The sequence below is a fragment of the Arachis duranensis genome, chromosome 10 (genome assembly GCF_000817695.3).
Source record: "Arachis duranensis cultivar V14167 chromosome 10, aradu.V14167.gnm2.J7QH, whole genome shotgun sequence".
Lineage (NCBI taxonomy): Eukaryota > Viridiplantae > Streptophyta > Magnoliopsida > Fabales > Fabaceae > Arachis > Arachis duranensis.
The window spans coordinates 89,628,707-89,646,675 of NC_029781.3; the positions used below are offsets into that span (position 1 = coordinate 89,628,707).

At 32.0% G+C, this 17,969-nt stretch overlaps 2 protein-coding genes across 3 annotated transcripts; one reads left to right on the forward strand and one right to left on the reverse strand.

Moving 5' to 3' along the window:
* Positions 1-646: 646 nt before the first annotated feature.
* On the forward strand, positions 647-7,407 carry LOC107470763 (uncharacterized). Of its 2 annotated transcripts, none has more exons than XM_052255327.1 (12): positions 647-1,087; positions 1,756-2,515; positions 2,630-2,722; positions 2,831-2,895; positions 4,506-4,560; positions 5,190-5,276; positions 5,757-5,841; positions 5,940-6,035; positions 6,235-6,423; positions 6,491-6,575; positions 6,809-6,908; positions 7,014-7,407. In XM_052255327.1, exons 2-12 carry the CDS (start codon positions 2,465-2,467, stop codon positions 7,056-7,058), a joined length of 951 nt encoding a protein of 316 aa, XP_052111287.1. In that variant the 5' UTR covers positions 647-1,087; positions 1,756-2,464; the 3' UTR covers positions 7,059-7,407. The 2 variants fall into 2 exon arrangements, with proteins under 2 accessions (XP_052111287.1, XP_052111286.1); XM_052255326.1 differs by having other exon boundaries at positions 2,456-2,515.
* An 8,017-nt stretch (positions 7,408-15,424) lies between these two features.
* On the reverse strand, positions 15,425-16,812 carry LOC110276955 (uncharacterized). Its single transcript, XM_021134060.2, has 2 exons — positions 16,443-16,812; positions 15,425-16,146 (listed from the first exon to the last, which is right to left on the reverse strand). Exons 1-2 carry the CDS (start codon positions 16,810-16,812, stop codon positions 15,425-15,427), a joined length of 1,092 nt encoding a protein of 363 aa, XP_020989719.2.
* Between the last annotated feature and the right edge of the window lie 1,157 nt (positions 16,813-17,969).

Consider the following 17,969-nt stretch of genomic DNA (forward strand, 5'->3'; position numbering starts at 1 on the left):
GGTTCATTTTAAAGTGAGAAAGTGTGAGAGTGCATTGGGGAGGGAGATTAAGGTTAGGATATGGATTGTTCAGATAGAATTTGATTAATTAATTAAAAATTCCACCTATATATGTACATTAATAAGATTATCATAACAGGAAAATACAACGGCCACTTTAGCATTATTTTCGTTAGAATTGCACTCTGATGAGTTTACGGATATGCTTGTCAAATTTTAAAATCATTCAAAGATTATTTTGTCAATAACAAAAATCAATTTGACCAAAATTAGAATATGTGGAGCACCGATATGATATTTTCTTCTTTATATGTATTTACAACAGAGCATAATTTTAACCTCCATGTTGCTAAGGTTACCGGAGCAATTTATAATAGGAAATGAAGTGGAGTGTTGCATTCTCAAAACTAAACTCATGTCATAACCAATGTTTTGAAAACTGGATCGGATTGACCGGTCAAACCGGTTCAACCGGACCGGCAAAGAAAAGATCCGATCCAATGTGCAAAACCGCACAATCTAAAACCATTCGAGAACCGCTGGCCGGTAACCGGTCGGCTGACCGGACCAGAAGCCGGCCGGTTTACAAAAACGACGTCGTTTCCTTTCGTGAAGGAAAAGATTGCACGCGTTATCCACTTATCCCCCTTCTCCAACTCCTTCCAGCAAATGCCCTAGCCTCCACCAAAGAAAGCAAACCCTAGCAGCCTCCACCAATCGTTGTCGCCGTCTGTCGGAGTGAGGGTCTACTGCCGCCGTCCGACGACTCAAGAACTACCGTCTTCGTGGTCTCGGTTCTCTCTCGGGATCCTCCGCGTCGTGTGCTCGCATCTCGTCTCTCTCCTCTGTGCTCGGCTGCTCGCGCCTTCCTCCGCCAGTGGGTGCTCGAGCTGTGCGCGTTGGTTGCTGCTCGTTGTCCGTGGTTGTCTCTGCTCGATTCTGCCTCCCAGTGTCACTCGAGTCTCGTCTCGGTCACTGGCATCTCGTGGTTCGTCTGTCTCGTCGCCGGCGGCAGAAGCAACTCGTGGGGTTGTCTCTTGCTTCGTCGCCTTCTGTGGGGTGGTTGCCGACTCGGCGTCAACGGTTGGTGAGTCCCTGAACCATCGCTTCCCTGTTCTCTCTTTTCCAAATTTCCCTTCTCCCTGTATTTGTGCATGTTGCTGAATTGCTAATCAATAAATTTGCCTTGTTGCTGATCTAAATGTTGCTGTAAATCGGGACTTTACTAAGATTTGTTAAATATGTTGCTGTAACTTGAATTTGTTGCTTCCCAGTAACAGAATCATAACAGAATGCTCAGTCAGTGCTTGGTTGATTGGCTTTGCTCACTGATTGTATTTGATGATAGATTTTAAATTGATAACTTTTAAATTTTAAATTTGCACTGCCCATGTTACTGATTCACTGTTCCTACAGTGTTTTTGTTGTTGTTAATCATTGTGATGAGCTTTGTTAAATTTGGGTTGAAAAATGTTAATCTTTCTTCATTTTTCATTGTTCTTAACTTCTGTTCTTATTAAAAAATTGCAATTGGTGATCTTTTGATTTATTATATGCTTCATGTTTTTAATTTCACTCTGCTTCTAGGCTTTGAAATCAGTTTATGATAACTGTGATGCAATTATTTAGTTGGATAACTGATGTAATTATCGAGTTCAAGAGATTGAGTTTTTCTGTTCTCATTATTAGTAAGACATGGATAGTTTAGAATTTTCTATTTCTTTCCCTTACTTCTGAAGTTCGTTATTTCAGAAGGTTCAGTGTTGGCTTCAACTTTCAAATGGGAATTGGGAGCTGGTGAAGATAATAACATCTTCTGGAACTGAGTCTGATCTAGAATTATGCTAGTACACAGTGATGTTTGTGCCATTTGGCTGTACTCAGTGAGACAACTGGGAAATGTTCTTTTTTGGTCTGATTAACTACAATATTTAACCTTGTTAATCATATCTTGTACAATTCAGACAAAAGCAGGGCCTATTTTGGTTGCCATAAATTCCTTCAAGAAAGTTCCTCTGTATGGTAATGATTGTATTATTGAAAGCCTACAAGCATAAAAGAACTAAAAGGGCCTGTTTTGTTTTACTTTTTGACTCAATTACTTAAGGCAATATTGTCTATCTTTAACTTGTGCATTGCAATTCAATCCAGTTATTTTTAATGGAAGTATAATGATGTTAATTTTGCATATTTTGATGATTAATTAATTACATTTAGTTGGTGATAGACTGATAGTTTGTATAGGGTTTTAAATTTGAAAGATATTTTATGATGTTTATTTATAATTTATTTATTATTTTATCATGGAACGGTTTTTCCGGTTGAACCACGGTTGGACCGGTTGGACCAGTAAACCAGTGACTAGAACGGTTTGATGACCAGTCCGGTTTTCAGAACCTTGCTCATAATTCATGTGAGCCACAGAGCCAGTGACCAGTGCTTGTTTGTTTTTTAGTTAGTTGCGATGTCTATCGACCTCAAACTCTCGCGCTTCAATCGTATTTATCGCCCTTCGGTAACTCTCTCTCTCTCTCTCTCTCTCTCTCTCTCTCTCTCTCACACACACACACACACACACACACACACACAAATGTTCTTAATCGATTATTGATTGGGAATTTGACTTCAGGAAGCACTGGAAGGCAAAATCATCATCAAAACGCAGTCTTCAATTTCCCACTATGGAATTCGCCTTACTTTCAAAGGATCCGTCAACATGCAGGTTCACCCTTCTCTTTCGTTACACCAAAAAGACGCAAACCTTATAGTTAGTATTTTATTGAAGCTTTAATTCATGGTTTTGTTGGCCTTATTGTTGTGTATGGTGAAGGTTCGTGGAGGATCAGCTGGGGTTGTTGAGTCACTCTATGGAGTTATTAAGCCAATTCCTATTTTGTAAGTTTGTTTCTTGTTCTCTTACTGTGTAATTTGACAAGCAGAGTGTGAATTTTATTGATGCTGTTGATTTTCTTTTCCTTTCAAAATATGGCAAATAGTGTTATTGATTTCTTGCTTCCTTGTCTAAACAAAATAACAAATTGTAAATGATTTCTACCTTATTCATTTTTGCATATATGATCTTTCTCGATGAGCCAACCGTAATGCATAACCTTATAATTATAGATTTGCAGATTAGTCTGCTTATTTGGGATTTGATTCAGTTTCTATGTGACTGTGATTAACTTACCGGTCTTTGACTAGGTAAATCTTCATGAGAGACGATATTTTATATATAAATATATATAAAACAAGAAGATAGTAATGATAAGAAGAATTCAAGAGAGTACATTGTATCATCTATTGTTTTCTTTTTGATGGTGAAAGTGGGTGGCATTTCTGTTGGTCCCAGATTTATTTGGGGCTAACATTAGTCCTCTAAGTTTGCTTTTAATTTTAGCTGTTAGGTTTTTTACTTTTAGATCCAACAGTGTGTAACTCAACTTGTATTTATGCTTTTAAAATTGGCAAATTATCCCTGTAATTTGTTAATTTTGCGAGTAAACACCCAATTTGGTCCGTGTATATCTTCCTAGAGGAAAATGTGACGCATGACAAAAAAAAACAGGACAATTTGGCCCTTGATCCTGTTTGTCGTGAGACAACATAGCCCTTTTTGTGAAATCCACCGTGAACTGATAACAAAACTTTCCTAGCTGGCTTGTTATTGTGATGAAATGACCATTTAAATGCCGTGCTAGAGGGGGATTGGGATTGGTCAGGACCAATTTGTCCCTCATGACCCCACTACCACCACCCTCCACCTCCACCTCCACCTCCACCTCCACCTCCACCTAAACCCCTTGCCCTCACCACGGCACAACCCCACCGCCTCTGCCTCCGATGTGTCTTAAACTGTCATTGCTGCCTCTGCTGAAATTTGTCATGGGGGGTTCGGCTATATTTTTACGTTGGTTGCCGAAGACCTAACACAACCCTCCTCCTTTATCCGGGCTTGGGACCGGCTATGTACCGCAAGTGTAACATAGGCGGAGTTTCTGCTGAAATTTGTGATCTCCAAAATTCTGATAGACTTAATGTTTGATTTGATTTTCAAATTATTATTAAACTTAAATGGCAGAATAAAACATTGAGTTTATAATTGTAAATAACAACATCATTGGGATATATTGTAATTGAAAAGAGTTACATTCAATATTGCAATAATGAGTTAATGTTTTTTTTTTTTTTGCAAATAAAAAAGTTTAAATGCTTTAGATAAAAACTAGGAAATGGATATTGCCACTCCAATTTTGATAATCCCACTTCTTTTTTCCACAAATTCATAAAAATATACAATGCAAAAGAATCATGTGTGGAGTGGCATTATCATTTCCCTAAAAACTAGTTGGGACCAACATAAACGGCATCGTGAAGTTGGTTGATAACAATTATGCTTTGCATGATCACTTTCATTCAAGCTGATACTTTGCTAATAGCACTCATAAGGAATTTCTGGTGTTACAGAAAGGAAAATATGAAACTTGTTATGACTAACTTGTAAACAGGAATAGGACCATCGAGGTTAAACCTTCTGGAAAGATTGCTTCGGGCACAACAGAGGTAATATATCATTAGTGAATGAATAGAAGTTTCTATTTATTACAGTTTTGTCTTTTAGACTACTTATCTTATTAAGGCATGATATCTAGTATCAGCTATCAAGTGGATAAGATATTGAGCTAGCCCATTGTGTTTTGTTTCCCAAAGAGGTGGGCCTGGTGCATGAGGTTCTTGTTTTGGGGATAGAGGAATTTAATTTGATAAAAAGATAAGCATAACCATATGTGATTCTGCAGAGGTTTTCTCATAATTTTGGTGAAGTTCAGTTAAATATCTGATTTCTAGACTTGCAACCATCTGGAAGATTAAGCTTTTAAGAAGCTGTTTTGTTATATGATTTTACCCCTTAATGAGTGTCTTGTCTCATCTGGATTTACTTTCTCATTTTTGCCAAAAATATGATACTGTCCTACGAAACAAATCTGATCTCACTGTTCGAATAACATAGTTGGATTTGTTCTTGCAGTTCCTGTCTTAAGTTGGCTTTTCTGAACAAAATAATATTTGAAATACTATAATGTTCTTTTGAGTGAAAATTTAGTACCATATTTGACAGGTTTTCCTATTAATTTGATTTAACCTAGTTCACTGTGTTCATATTCATTTAAAGGTTTGCAATCTTGTGGCAGATACCATTTTCGGTGACCCTTAGACAGAAAGGTGAAAATTTGGAAAAGTTTTATGAGACTTTCCATGGGGCAAATATAAGTATCCAGGTAATGTAATGGAAGATGCTTTCTTAGCCAACTGATCTACATGATTAAATTTTCACCACCATTCCTACTATTGATTATTATCTCTCTTTTTGACATTTGGTAAAGAAGTTGGCTTTGATCTTAATCAAGGTTGAATATTTTTACACTAATAAGGTTTGGTGATGCCATATGGTTCACTGATGGTGTAAATTCTTAGAATTGAAAATTGATCAAAATTAACTCATTTTACAGGTTTAAGTCTCTGTTTTATTTATTTAACTTATCAACTAATTTCAACAGTTGGTGATTGGCTTTGATCTTAATCAAGGTTGAATATTTTTACACTAATAAGGTTTGGTGATGCCATATGGTTCACTGATGGTGTAAATTCTTAGAATTGAAAATTGATAAAAAATAACTCATTTTACACGTGTAAGTCTCTGTTTTATTTATTTAACTTATCAACTAATTTCGACAGTTGGTGATTGATAGCCTTTATAGTATTTGGTGACTGTAGATGTGACTCGCGGATACTTACATAAATCTTTATCAACAACAATGGAGTTCATTGTTGAAAGTGATAAAGGTATAAGTTCGTTGCAATCAAATGTTCTGTTTTTATACATTTATTCACGTAATCATGATTAAACTACTAGTATTTCTTTTGTTTGTGGATTTTTTCAGCTGATCTTCTACAACGGCCAATTCCTCCAGAAATGGTCATCTTCTACATAACCCAGGACACTCAACGACACTCTCTGCTTCCTGAATTAAAATCTGGTGTGTTGTTCTTTTATTTAAGGGTATACTTTCTACCCAGGCTTCATTAAAACCATTTATCTTATTGCTTTCACATTTCTCATTTACTGTGGCAGATATTAACTTGCTTGTGTTTGTTGGTAATGAACTTGAATAATAGTATTTGCAAACATTTTAATGGAAAAAATCATGAGGTTAATGCTGATGTATTGTTGAATAGGTGGATTTCGGGTGATGGGGAAGATCTCTTCTCAGTGTTCTTTGGCTGGTCCTATTAGTGGTGAGTTAACTGTAGAAACATCTGCAGTTCCGATTCACTCAATCGACATTCAGTTGTTTCGTGTTGAGTCCATTCTTCTTGGGGAGAAAATTGCAACTGAAACATCTTTGATACAAACGACTCAGGCAAGTGATACAAATTTAAAAGCATTTGAAATTAAAACAATGTTTTAACTCCCTTTCCATTTATCAGATAGCAGATGGAGATGTATGCCATAATTTGACTATACCTATCTATGTAATACTTCCGCGGCTTCTGACGTGTCCAACAACTTTTGCTGGGTAAGTGTCTTGTTCTTGATAATTTCCATTCAGTGTATTGCACAATAGTAATTGTTGCAACTTTTTGCATGTGATGTGCTCAAGGATACTCAGTAAACTATATTTCCATTTCATAAATAACCTTATAATAAATTGTTTCATATTTGCTTGCGAAAATTCTTGGATCCTACACTCCAAATCTTGATGGCTCGATGTCTATTGTTTTATTTTATTCTTTCTCTATTTCCATGCAGTCCCTTCTCAATTGAGTTCAAAGTTGCCATTGTCATAAGTTTTCAGTCAGACCTATCTCAACTGCATAAGAAGACTGACTCCGGAACTCCAAAACTTTGGGTAAATTCAGTTCCATTTTCCCCAAATGGCAGTTCATTTATCATTTATTGTTCTTCACTTTATTAAGGATCCTTTTGTTTTCCAATTTCCTTTATGAAATTTCAGCTAGCAATGGAAACATTGCCGCTCGAGTTGGTTCGGACAAAGTAAGGTTGTGTATAAGAATGCACCAAGCTATAGCAGGCAGGAAGTGGATATATTGTTTAATATAACATTTGAGTTGGTTTCAAGTGAATTGGCTTTCCATTTCATGTAATGTAACTTCCCAACATTTGAAACAGTGATACTTGAGAAGTCTCATGTAGACTTTACAAGTGTTGATTACAACCATATAAACTAGATAAGACTCGCGGGATATGCGGAATGCTAAATTAATATTATATAGTATAAATTTAAAATGCTATATATATTGTTTAGGGATATATTGTTTAGGGATATATTAGATAATATGTAAATTAATATTAAACTTAGAAATTAATTTGTAAAAAATATTGTACAATATATTTATATAATTTGATAATTTATATAGGGTGAGTCTCTGGTGGCCAAAAGAATGGTGGTCAAACATGACTAAGAGTTGACCATTCAATAAATATATGACATGTGGTATGAAGAATTTAGTAGAATTTGTAAAGCACACAGTTTAAAACAGAAAGAAAAAAAAATATTAACACTTTATAACTTTGTAATTTAAAAAATTAAGAAACAGTGATCATAAATTTATAGTGATTTAACTAATTTTTTAACTTAACAAAGTAAATTTAATTTTTGATTTAAAAACTATGATAAAATTTTTAATAAAATTTTGAATTTAAATTTTACACATACGGATAATAAATTTATGGTGATCTATATAACAATTTAACTTAACAAATTGAATTAAAATTTTGATTTAAAAATTATGAAATTTTTTTTAAATATGCGTTAAATTTAAATTCTTACGAAAATGGAAAAAATGTTTAAATTAATAATAATGTACCTTAAGAAACTGAATTAAATTAAAAGAATAAAGTTACGAATATTATCAAGAAAATTGACTGATCATTAGTTAATAATTAATATAAAAATAAAAAAAAGACATGATGATGAAATATCCTTTTTTTTAAATATATCATACTTGTGAAATATATATTAAAAGAAAGACTTATTAATAAAAATTTAATTTAATTTTATTATACTGATAATATAAAATATTTTATATAGTTGTTTAATTATAATCTTTTTAGACAATTGTTTATATGGTTAATAAAAAATAATTATTTTTATTGACATAATAATACATAATTGTTAAATGTTCGTATAAATTATTATATATTAACAGTGTATCAAAATTAAATTCATAAAAATATGTTAAAATGACACTTTCCTTTTCTCTATTTATAAAATGTATATTCTCCTTCTTTATAACTTTTAAAAAACCTCCTCTTTAATCCATTTTAATTTTTTTGTGTTAACTAATTTTAACTTTATCCACCTTTCAAGAAAAAAATAATTTTTTTTACAAAAATACTGTTTAGTAAAAATTTTAATTTTTTGTCATTAATTTTACTTACCAAAATATCCTTTAATAAATTATTTTTTTATTAATTAAATTGTATTTTTACCAAAATATCTTTAAAAAAATTTAATAATTAAATTATATTTTCTAAGATACCCTTCAATAATTTTTTAATTATTAAATTATGATTTTACCAAAATTTGTGTTAACAATTTTTTTATATTTTACTATTAATTTTTCGATATTAATATATTTTATTTTAATATAAAAAAATCTTAGTAAAATTATTTTTCAACATCAATATATATTGATTGTTATACATATTAACAATGGTAAGATTTTTTTTATTTAATTTTAAAATAATATACATTGATATCGAAAAATTAATAGTAAAATATAAAAAATTATTAACCAAAATTTTGGTAAAATTATAATTTAATAATTAAAAAATTATTGAAGGGTATAGGAAAATATAATTTAATTATTAATTTTTGTAAAAAATAATTTTTTTTGGAAATAGATAAAAGTTAACCTTAGCTAACACAAAAAAATTAAAATAGATTAAAGAGGGGATTTTTTAAAAGTTATAAGAGAGGGAAATGTATATTTTGTAAATAGAGGAGAGGAGAGTGAAATTTTCCCTAAAAATATATAAATATATAATTATACATTAAAGATTTAATTAGAATAATAAATAATAATTAATTACACATTTTAATTTATTTAATTGCAGGTTTATATTTATCTATTAATTTTAAATTTAAATGTTATTAAGATATTTTTGAAAAGTAGCTATTTTTTCTTTGGTGTCTAGCAATCATGTTAATTAGGGTCAAATCATAATTCATTCAACTCCAAACTCTGCCACATGTCAAATTCTGATTTATTCTTTGATCTTAGCCATCTTAGCCACTCAATCTTTATAGCCACCAGAGACAAACCCATTTATATATGATTCAATAATATTATTATTATTATTCAATAAAAAGATATAAAAAAATATACCGTTTTAAAATAGATAATAATTGTGTTTAACTGTTATTTTGTAATTTAATTAAATAATAATATAAATTAGATTTAGAGAAAAGAATAAATAGGTTTTTGACTTTTTTCTCTGTGGATATTTTTGTCCTCGACAATTGAAAAATATATATATGTTTCTGACCTTTTAAAAATGTGGACAAATCTACCCTGCTCCTCCCCTCTCCGGGGCTAAACTCAGTCTGTTAGCCCTGTCGAAAAATGTTGACGTGTCTCCTGTGGTGCTGACATGGCCGTTATGGGATGGCACGTGGACTAGACCTTCTAAAAATATGATGTATTAGTCCCCCGGCTCCAAAACGATGTCGTTTATCCCCCATCCCTCCAAACATAGTTTAATTTCTATATGCAATATCCATAAACCCATGTTTGCTCTTCTAAATTATTGAAAACTTAAGAAGATAAACGATCAAAGTCCCTCCCCCTGTTTCTCCTTCAAAAAATTACACTATGTGAAAGAGCAATCGGTGCGTGGTGAAGTTGATGCGGGAGGCCCAGAAGGAGGTTTTTGTTGAGGTTGTAATTGCTGTTTTCATCAGAAGGTAAGATCGTGATGCTTAGCATTTAAGTTTTGGTTATTGTGGTGTGAACAAAGGGTGAAGGCAGTGTGTGTGCATGTTGAGAGTGTGGGTAACAGTGGTGTAATGAAGGCGAAAAACTCTTTTGAAAACGTTGCGCGTAGGATTAGAAGGAGAGATTGTGTTCGGGGAAAGGGATTTCGTTCATATTTTTGGTAACTATTTTTGGATTGACACGTTGTTGATGATTGGTTAATTTCAGATGGTTACTGTTTTTGTCGTGTCAGTTTTTCACCATGGAGGTAACTTTGTCAGAGGAAGTGATGGAGCCCTGGTTTATCAAAATGGGAAGGAAGAGAGGTTCCCTGAGATGGATATGGACTTTGTGAACTTCAGAGACCTTGTAACGTTATTTAAGGATTTAGGATACCAGTCATACAAGGAAGTATACTGGTATGATCCCACAAGTAGCGACATTGAGTCTGGATTGAACATGTTAACTACGGATGTAGGGATAAATGCAATGCGAGAGAACATATTAAAGAACCAAAAGACTTCTGAGTTCCATATATACTTTGATCATGAAGTCGATGTCCCTAAGGTCGTTGAAGATGTTAGCAAGAATAGTGATGGGGTAATGGATGTGGATGTGGATGGGATTTTAGAGGAACTGAAGACATCATCTTCATCAGATGACGGGTACAAAAGTACGAAAGATGTGCTGTACAAACCTCCACCAGCTGGAGTGGAGACCTATAGTACTGAAAGTGATAGTAATGGAGGGGTTGCTGGTTGCAAGAGAAAAAGAAATATCAAGGGTGAAAAAAGGTAGTGACTCCGAAGAAGCCAGTTGCAAGGAGGTAAGGGTAAAAAAAAAAGTCTAAGGTTAGAAAGAAGATGGTTCAGCATGGGACAAGGGTGAATGTAAGAGGAGAAAATAGTGTAGACACTAATGCTGGTGGTCAGGGGACTGATGGGCCAAATGATCAAGGAGGTGGTGGTGATAATCCTGGTGTGTAGTCGGATAATGTAGGGGTAGGGAGATTCTATTTCAGTGAAGTGCCAACAGAATTGGAGGAAATCGTATTTCAGTATGAGACCGAGGCATTGCACACACCCATTTCATTCGATGATGAAGGTAACAGCAGAAAATTTTTCGAGGGATCAAAACAATACTTATTCCTAAATAAAATGTCTAAGAATGATTGTGAAACTATTTTGTGTAAGTAATAAAAAAATTCAATTAAAGTTTATTCATCTAATTTTATATAATTTTTTTTATTTTTATTTTTAAATAGTTAGTTTTGTTTATTTTTGTTTATCTCTTTAGGTTATATTTACATATTATAGTACAATGATAAAATTATTAGATAAAATACTAGTATAAATATTATTAATGTTTTGATAGTTAAAAATGATATTTAATTTTTTAATTTTATTTTTCATGAATTATGACATGTATTTTCAACGATATTACTACAACTACTAAATGATATTAAAAAAATATAAATGGTTGAAAGGAAAAAGAAATGATATATAGGCGATAAAGACAATATATAACTCATGAATGCAATTACACAAAGAAATAGAAAAACTAATGGATATACTCACTTAATACATACATTAGTTTAACAAATTAAAAAAAATAAAAATAAAACTATAATTATCTACTAAATTCTAATTGTGTAAAAAATTAGCAAGAATTGAGAGAGAGAAGCAAAAAAGAGAAAAAGATCTGAGATTCTGTGAAAGAGGATAAAAAAAATGTGTGAAATGAATGTTGATTTATATAGTAAGAAAAAATATAAGAGTGAGTAATAAATATGAAAGAACAAGAGAATGAATTAGTTTTTAACTAAATTTATATATATTAAAAAAATTAACATTAACATTGAAAACAATAGTGTAACCTACATAAAAATAAAGGATAAAAGAATATGAAAAGTTAAGGTTAAAAAGAATCCTATAACATTATATAAAGATTTGTTATTATAAAAAAATAAAAATACAATAAAAATCTTATAGCATAATACATAGATAGAAGATTGTGCTCAAATTGTGTGAATTAGCCACTTAAACTAGGATTTTTTATTTTTATAAATTAAATAAATGTAATAATTATCAAAATAAATAATTTAAAAATTTTTTGCCGAAATAAATACTCTTCTCTTATCTCGTTTACAGTGTAAACGAGATAAGACGGATGTATGCGACACGTGTTTATTTCTGTAAACAGATATATATCTCGTTTATAGTATATCTCGTTTACACTGTAAATGAGATATATGTATTTTTTTAAAAAAATTAGAATTAATAAAAAATATTAATAATATCAATAATATAAACTTTTTTCATGCAATTAGTACATAAAAAGATTGGTATAATAGATTAAAATAGATATGTTTGATCAATTTTAGTCCATTTTAAATGATAGGGATTAACACATTTACTTGGAAATCATTAAACTGTCTACTATTAACACGTTTATCTCTTTTCTAACTACCCATTGTTTAAAAATTTAAAATATAATTTAAATACACATAATTTATTTAATGACCCTGTTAATACATGTCACTGCTCTATTGGTATATAATATGAAATTTTTTTACTTAAATTATATTTCAAATTTTGATGTACTCCCATGCAACAAAAAAATTTATATATACTCTCGTACAACAAACGACAAAAGTAGGTGAATATGAAAGAAACAAAGTTGACCAACAGAAATAAGATTAAAGTTTAATTTGGGAATATAATAAGTATCAGGAAGATTAAGAGTTGTCTGGGATATAGAACCTTGTGTGTTGCTAGCAAGAGGGAGCCATTTGCAGTATTGATAGAAGGCCAATTTGTAGTGGTAAACAAGGACGAAAAAATATTACGCAACGGAAACATGTGATTAAAGCAACCCGAGTCAAAGTACCATTTAGAATTACCTGGAGGGATCGAAAAAAAAGCAGGGGTATTACCAGAAACGGAGAGAAGACGCTGAAGAAGAGATGCAAGATCAGATAGAGAGACAGAAGACGGGTTGAGTGGATGAGGACGTGGTGGGCGAGTAGGGCAAGCGGTAATTAAATGTCCCGAGAGCTTGCAGTAACGGCAGAACAGCTGTGAACAATGGTAGCTAATATGACCTTTCTGGTGGCATGTTCGACATTCAACAAAAGGACAGTCGGAGAAGAGGTGTCCAGAACGGTTACAGTTTTGACAGAATTTACCCTTTTTGTCGGTGGCAGCAAAAATATCTGGCTTTTCCATGATAGTAGGCACAAAGATCAAAGAGAGGAGAAAAAATAGAAATTTCGGAGCAGAAAATGAGAAATCGGAGTGCAGAATCGGAAAGAGCTCACCAAAAAACCTTAGGGAGGGTCCCACTGTCTGACACATTAGCTGCCACGTCAGATTCCACTTCAGCAGCCACGTCTGCGGGAAGGTGACACATGGCAACATCTGATTCGAGAAGAGAAACCTCGTCAGAGCTGAGTCAGCAAGGGCGGGGCGCAGGTCGCGAAGCGGTCCGGGTCGGGTCGGTACGAGCGCGAGTTGCTAGAGACACTGATTCCGCAACACGTGGCGCTCGTTGGACCGGTGGATCGTTGTTAAAGATCAAACGGTGCTGGGTGGGCGCTGATGCTGGGGGCGTGGCTTCGTGACACGTGGGTCAATCCTGGGTGTGGATGTGGAGATCGGACGGTCCTGGAAGCATCTGAAAAAAGGAAAAGAAGCAAAATGGACGGCGACCTTCAGACGGCGCTTGGCAGCACGTTCGGCGGTTTCCGGCGACGGGGTTGGTCTCGTTGAACTCACAACGACGAAACAAAGAAGATGGTGGGGCGGTGACAAACCAAAGCATCGAGAAAGGGTCGAAAATTGAGGCCAAAGAACACTACCGGAAGAGGAAAAACAAGGAACTATGAACAAATGTTCATTGAAAAAAAAACATATGCTCTTGATACCATGTTAGAATATAATTAGGATCAATTAGGATCAATTAGTATTATTTAGTATATCTGAATATTTATTATAAGAAATTACGTCTTTATTATTACGATTCTCTTAGTACCTATAAATACCCTTTTATATTGTATCATTCTAGAAAACTTAACACACAACTTGAATAGACAACTTGAATACACTCAATAATACACAAATCCTTCCTCCAGTTTAATCTCTTGTTTCTAACATGGTATCAGAGCCATGGTATACTCCTTGAAGAGGATAGGTTGTTTTCCTTGTGGTGAAATCAATGTAGTTTTGCATTTTCTTCTATGACATTCTTCTTTCCCTTTTGTCATTCTCTCGTGGCAGTTTCGTCTGTATTCTTTCGTGGTAGTTTCGTCTGCGTTCTCTTGTGGCAGTTTTGTCTGCATTTTTTCATGACAGTTTCGTCTGCGGTTCCTTCAGACAAGCGGCAGTTCCGTCTACGCTTTCTTCAGATAGCGATAGTTTCGTCTGTGCTTCCTTTAGACTAGTGGTAGTTCCGTCTGCGCTTCCTTCAAACTAGTGGCAGTTCCATCTGCATTTCCTTCATACAAATGGCAGTTCCATCTACGCTTCCTTCCGGCAGTTTCGTCTGCACCGTTTTATCAGTTTATGCAGTCTTTTTTTTCTCTTTATTTCGTTGTTTTAAATAAGTTTTAAACTCAAGTTGTCACTTGAGTTTGAGGGGGGATGTTGGAATATAATTAGGATCAATTAGGATCAATTAGTATTATTTAGTATATCTGAATATTTATTATAAAAGATTACGTCTTTATTATTACGATTCTCTTAGTACCTATAAATACTCTTTTATACAAGTTTAATCACCCGTGCCATGCACGTAATAATATTGAAATTATAATTTTAAGTTGTTATGTTAAATTTTATTTTAATTATAATAATTTAATTAATAAAAAATAACTTGTATGCGTTATTTTTCTTTTCTTAATATAGTGTTAATTGTATTAACTATAAAATAGTTATTTAATCTACTTTTTTCAATAAATCAGGCATATATACTCAATATGACCATAAATAATCTAGTAATACTTAAATCTATCAACAAAATTTTATATGTTAGTTTACTGTGAAGTAAGAAAACATCAAAATCAGCTCAAAATGAAGAACAAATTAATAGAGAATTTTAATGCAGAAAATTTTGTAATAAACAATAAATAATTTAAACCTACTGAATAACAATTCAATGCTATCCTTTGATACCTACAAAGTATATACATGAAACAACATCGTATCAATGTTTGTATATAAAATTATATGATTAACGTAATTATAAAATTGTTTGTCAAGAGAATAAAATTATACGAATTTTAATGATAATTTTAATATTCTCAAACTATTAATGTACAATAAGAATTCATCTATTAGTTCTTAGAATTTCTAAATTTTTTTAGGTGATAGTAATAAATTTTAATAAATAAATAGATTTAGTAAGACATTTTGTTATTACCTTTTTATTATAGGCTCTCAAAAACTTCTCTATATAACACATTCATCGTGCAGTTATCTTCCAAGTGTCCATGATCTTGCAACAGCACTCGCAGACCATCTTTACTCGTTACCCTTGATAACGTAACATACAATTGACCATGGGTGAAAACTGGCCTTGGAAGGTAAATTCTAACTTTCGATAGAGTTTGTCCCTGGGAATTATTTATTCCCATTGCAAATGACATGATAATTGGGAATTGTCTTCTTTGAAACCTGACCGGCAATGTTTCATTATTTGGAATTAGATTCAGTCTTGGGATAAGAACAATACTTCCAGCTTTGTTACTAGTTAAAGTCTTGCATTCTATCACATGATTTCCCATTCTTCTAACTTGCATCCTCGTTCCATTAGACAAACCATTAGTTTGGTCTATATTCCGCAGCAACATAACAGGAGCGCCAACCTTCATAACCAACTTGTGTGGTGGTAGACCTGAACAATTTATTCCATTTAGAATCTCCGGCGAGAAAGCATCTAACTCAAATTCTATATTTTCCTCTTCAGCACACACAGAGTCTGAACTTAAGTAGACTCTTTCTTGTCCAGGTAACCCTGTAGTCATCTTGTTGTTGACATCAGCGACACAATCCAAAGTTGGTGCAAGAATTGCTCTATCATTGAAATAATTTTCAACGGATAAATTGGATAACATATCTGGATACACGAAATCAATGAGGTCATCCAAAGCTGTCTCAGAGTTCTTAATCAAAATGTCAGATGGTATATGAACGATCGATCACCATCTGTTGTATCACCAGCCAAACCATCACCAATTTTGTGTAGCCATTCTGCAAAATTTATGAGTTCTTGTATGTTGTTGTTTTCACCTAGTGACAATCTCATATTTTTTGTAAGCTTCAAAACCTTACAGTTATGCCACAAATATGAAGAATTAATAGAAGACTGAATTATATCTTGCCTTGAGCCTCTGAGAATCACAGGTAAAATTTATCTAAAATCTCCTCTGAGAACAACAACTTTACCTCCAAATGGCAAATGAGCATTATACGAATATAAGCACCTTAAGATGTCTCTGAGGCATTTGTCTAAAGCTTCGTAACAATATTTACTTATCATTGGAGCTTCATCCCATGTGATTAATTTGGCCTTGGATATTAACCTTGCAAGAGGACTTTCCTGTTTAATGCTACACAAAGAATCCTCATTTATGACCAAAGAAATTTTAAACCTTGAATGTGCAGTTCTTCCATTAGACAACAAAAGTGCAGCAATCCTACTCGAAACAACATTTAAAATTATACCTCCTTTAAACCTAATTGAGCATGATATAGTTGACCATAAGAATGTTTTTCCACAACCACCTTGACCGTATAAGAAGAAAAGTCCACCCATATTACCGCTAACAGCACCAATTATTTGATCGTATGCAAATTTTTGCTCATTAGTTAGCCTTTCTAAATACCCACTTAGTTCATTCGCAAGAGCATTAACATCAAAATAATTGAAACAATTGACTATTACGACTTATATATATACACACACTAATTACAAACGATATAAATTTTAATGGAAATACTCGATACTAATAGAAAAAAATTATATAAATAGAAATTATTTAATTTCAATTTCAATTTCATATAACAAAACAGTGGTTTTCAAAAATTATGGAATCTTTTTGTGACATATGTATTATGCCATACGTATAAATTATACGGGTTATTATACAAATTCATATATATGCATAACAAAACAGTTTAATATTATATATTTTTTACATTAATTATATGTCAATATTTAAAAAAAAAGAGATAAAAGAAAAGATATATAAATATGTATAATATTATCGCTATATATGAAGCAGTTTTATATTGCTTTAATTATAAAGACTTACTATAATTATATAAAATTTAATTTGAAAAAATAATTTTCCTTGCCATAAATAATATACTAAAACTGTTAGTATATTATTTTCTTTATGGTTAATTGAATTTATCAATGATTTTTTCGTATAAATCGTTATTACCCAATTTTTAATAATTACTTAATATACAAAATTTGAAATTGGAAATTGTTATTACTAATTCAATTAACTGGTTAATTGAGTAATAGTTGTCAAATTATTAAGGTGCAAAATCATTGATTTATTCAATTGATTTTCATATATTATTTATATTTCAAGTAATAATTTGAAATTATATTATTTATCCAGTTAATAATACTATTATTAAAATTATTTTTTGCATTAATTTTTAAATCAATTATTAAATAATTATTTTTGTTAAGATACTTGTTTATAAATTATTTCAAATTATATTTTGTTAAGATATAATTATTTAGATTATTACTCATGACACGTGTATAATTTCATTTTATACCAATTAATCAATTATAATTATATGACACAGGTGTAATTTCAATTTTATCTACAGATTATTTCCCGTAATAATATACAACATATTATTTATCGCGATAATTTGATTTGATTGATTTCTAATTATTTACGTACATAAATGATTAAAATATATAACATAAATATCGTAATTATTATA

Excerpts from the sequence above, each read along its gene's own strand:
- LOC107470763 (XM_052255327.1), top strand. The coding sequence starts at position 2,465 with ATGTCTATCGACCTCAAACTCTCGCGCTTCAATCGTATTTATCGCCCT. Across the intron at positions 2,516-2,629 it reads ATCGTATTTATCGCCCTTCG|GAAGCACTGGAAGGCAAAAT; the intron begins GTAACTCTCTCT and ends ATTTGACTTCAG. Across the intron at positions 6,036-6,234 it reads GCTTCCTGAATTAAAATCTG|GTGGATTTCGGGTGATGGGG; the intron begins GTGTGTTGTTCT and ends ATTGTTGAATAG.
- LOC110276955 (XM_021134060.2), bottom strand. The coding sequence starts at position 16,812 with ATGGGTGGACTTTTCTTCTTATACGGTCAAGGTGGTTGTGGAAAAACA. Across the intron at positions 16,147-16,442 it reads TGCTCATTTGCCATTTGGAG|CTTTGGATGACCTCATTGAT; the intron begins GTAAAGTTGTTG and ends ACTCTGAGACAG.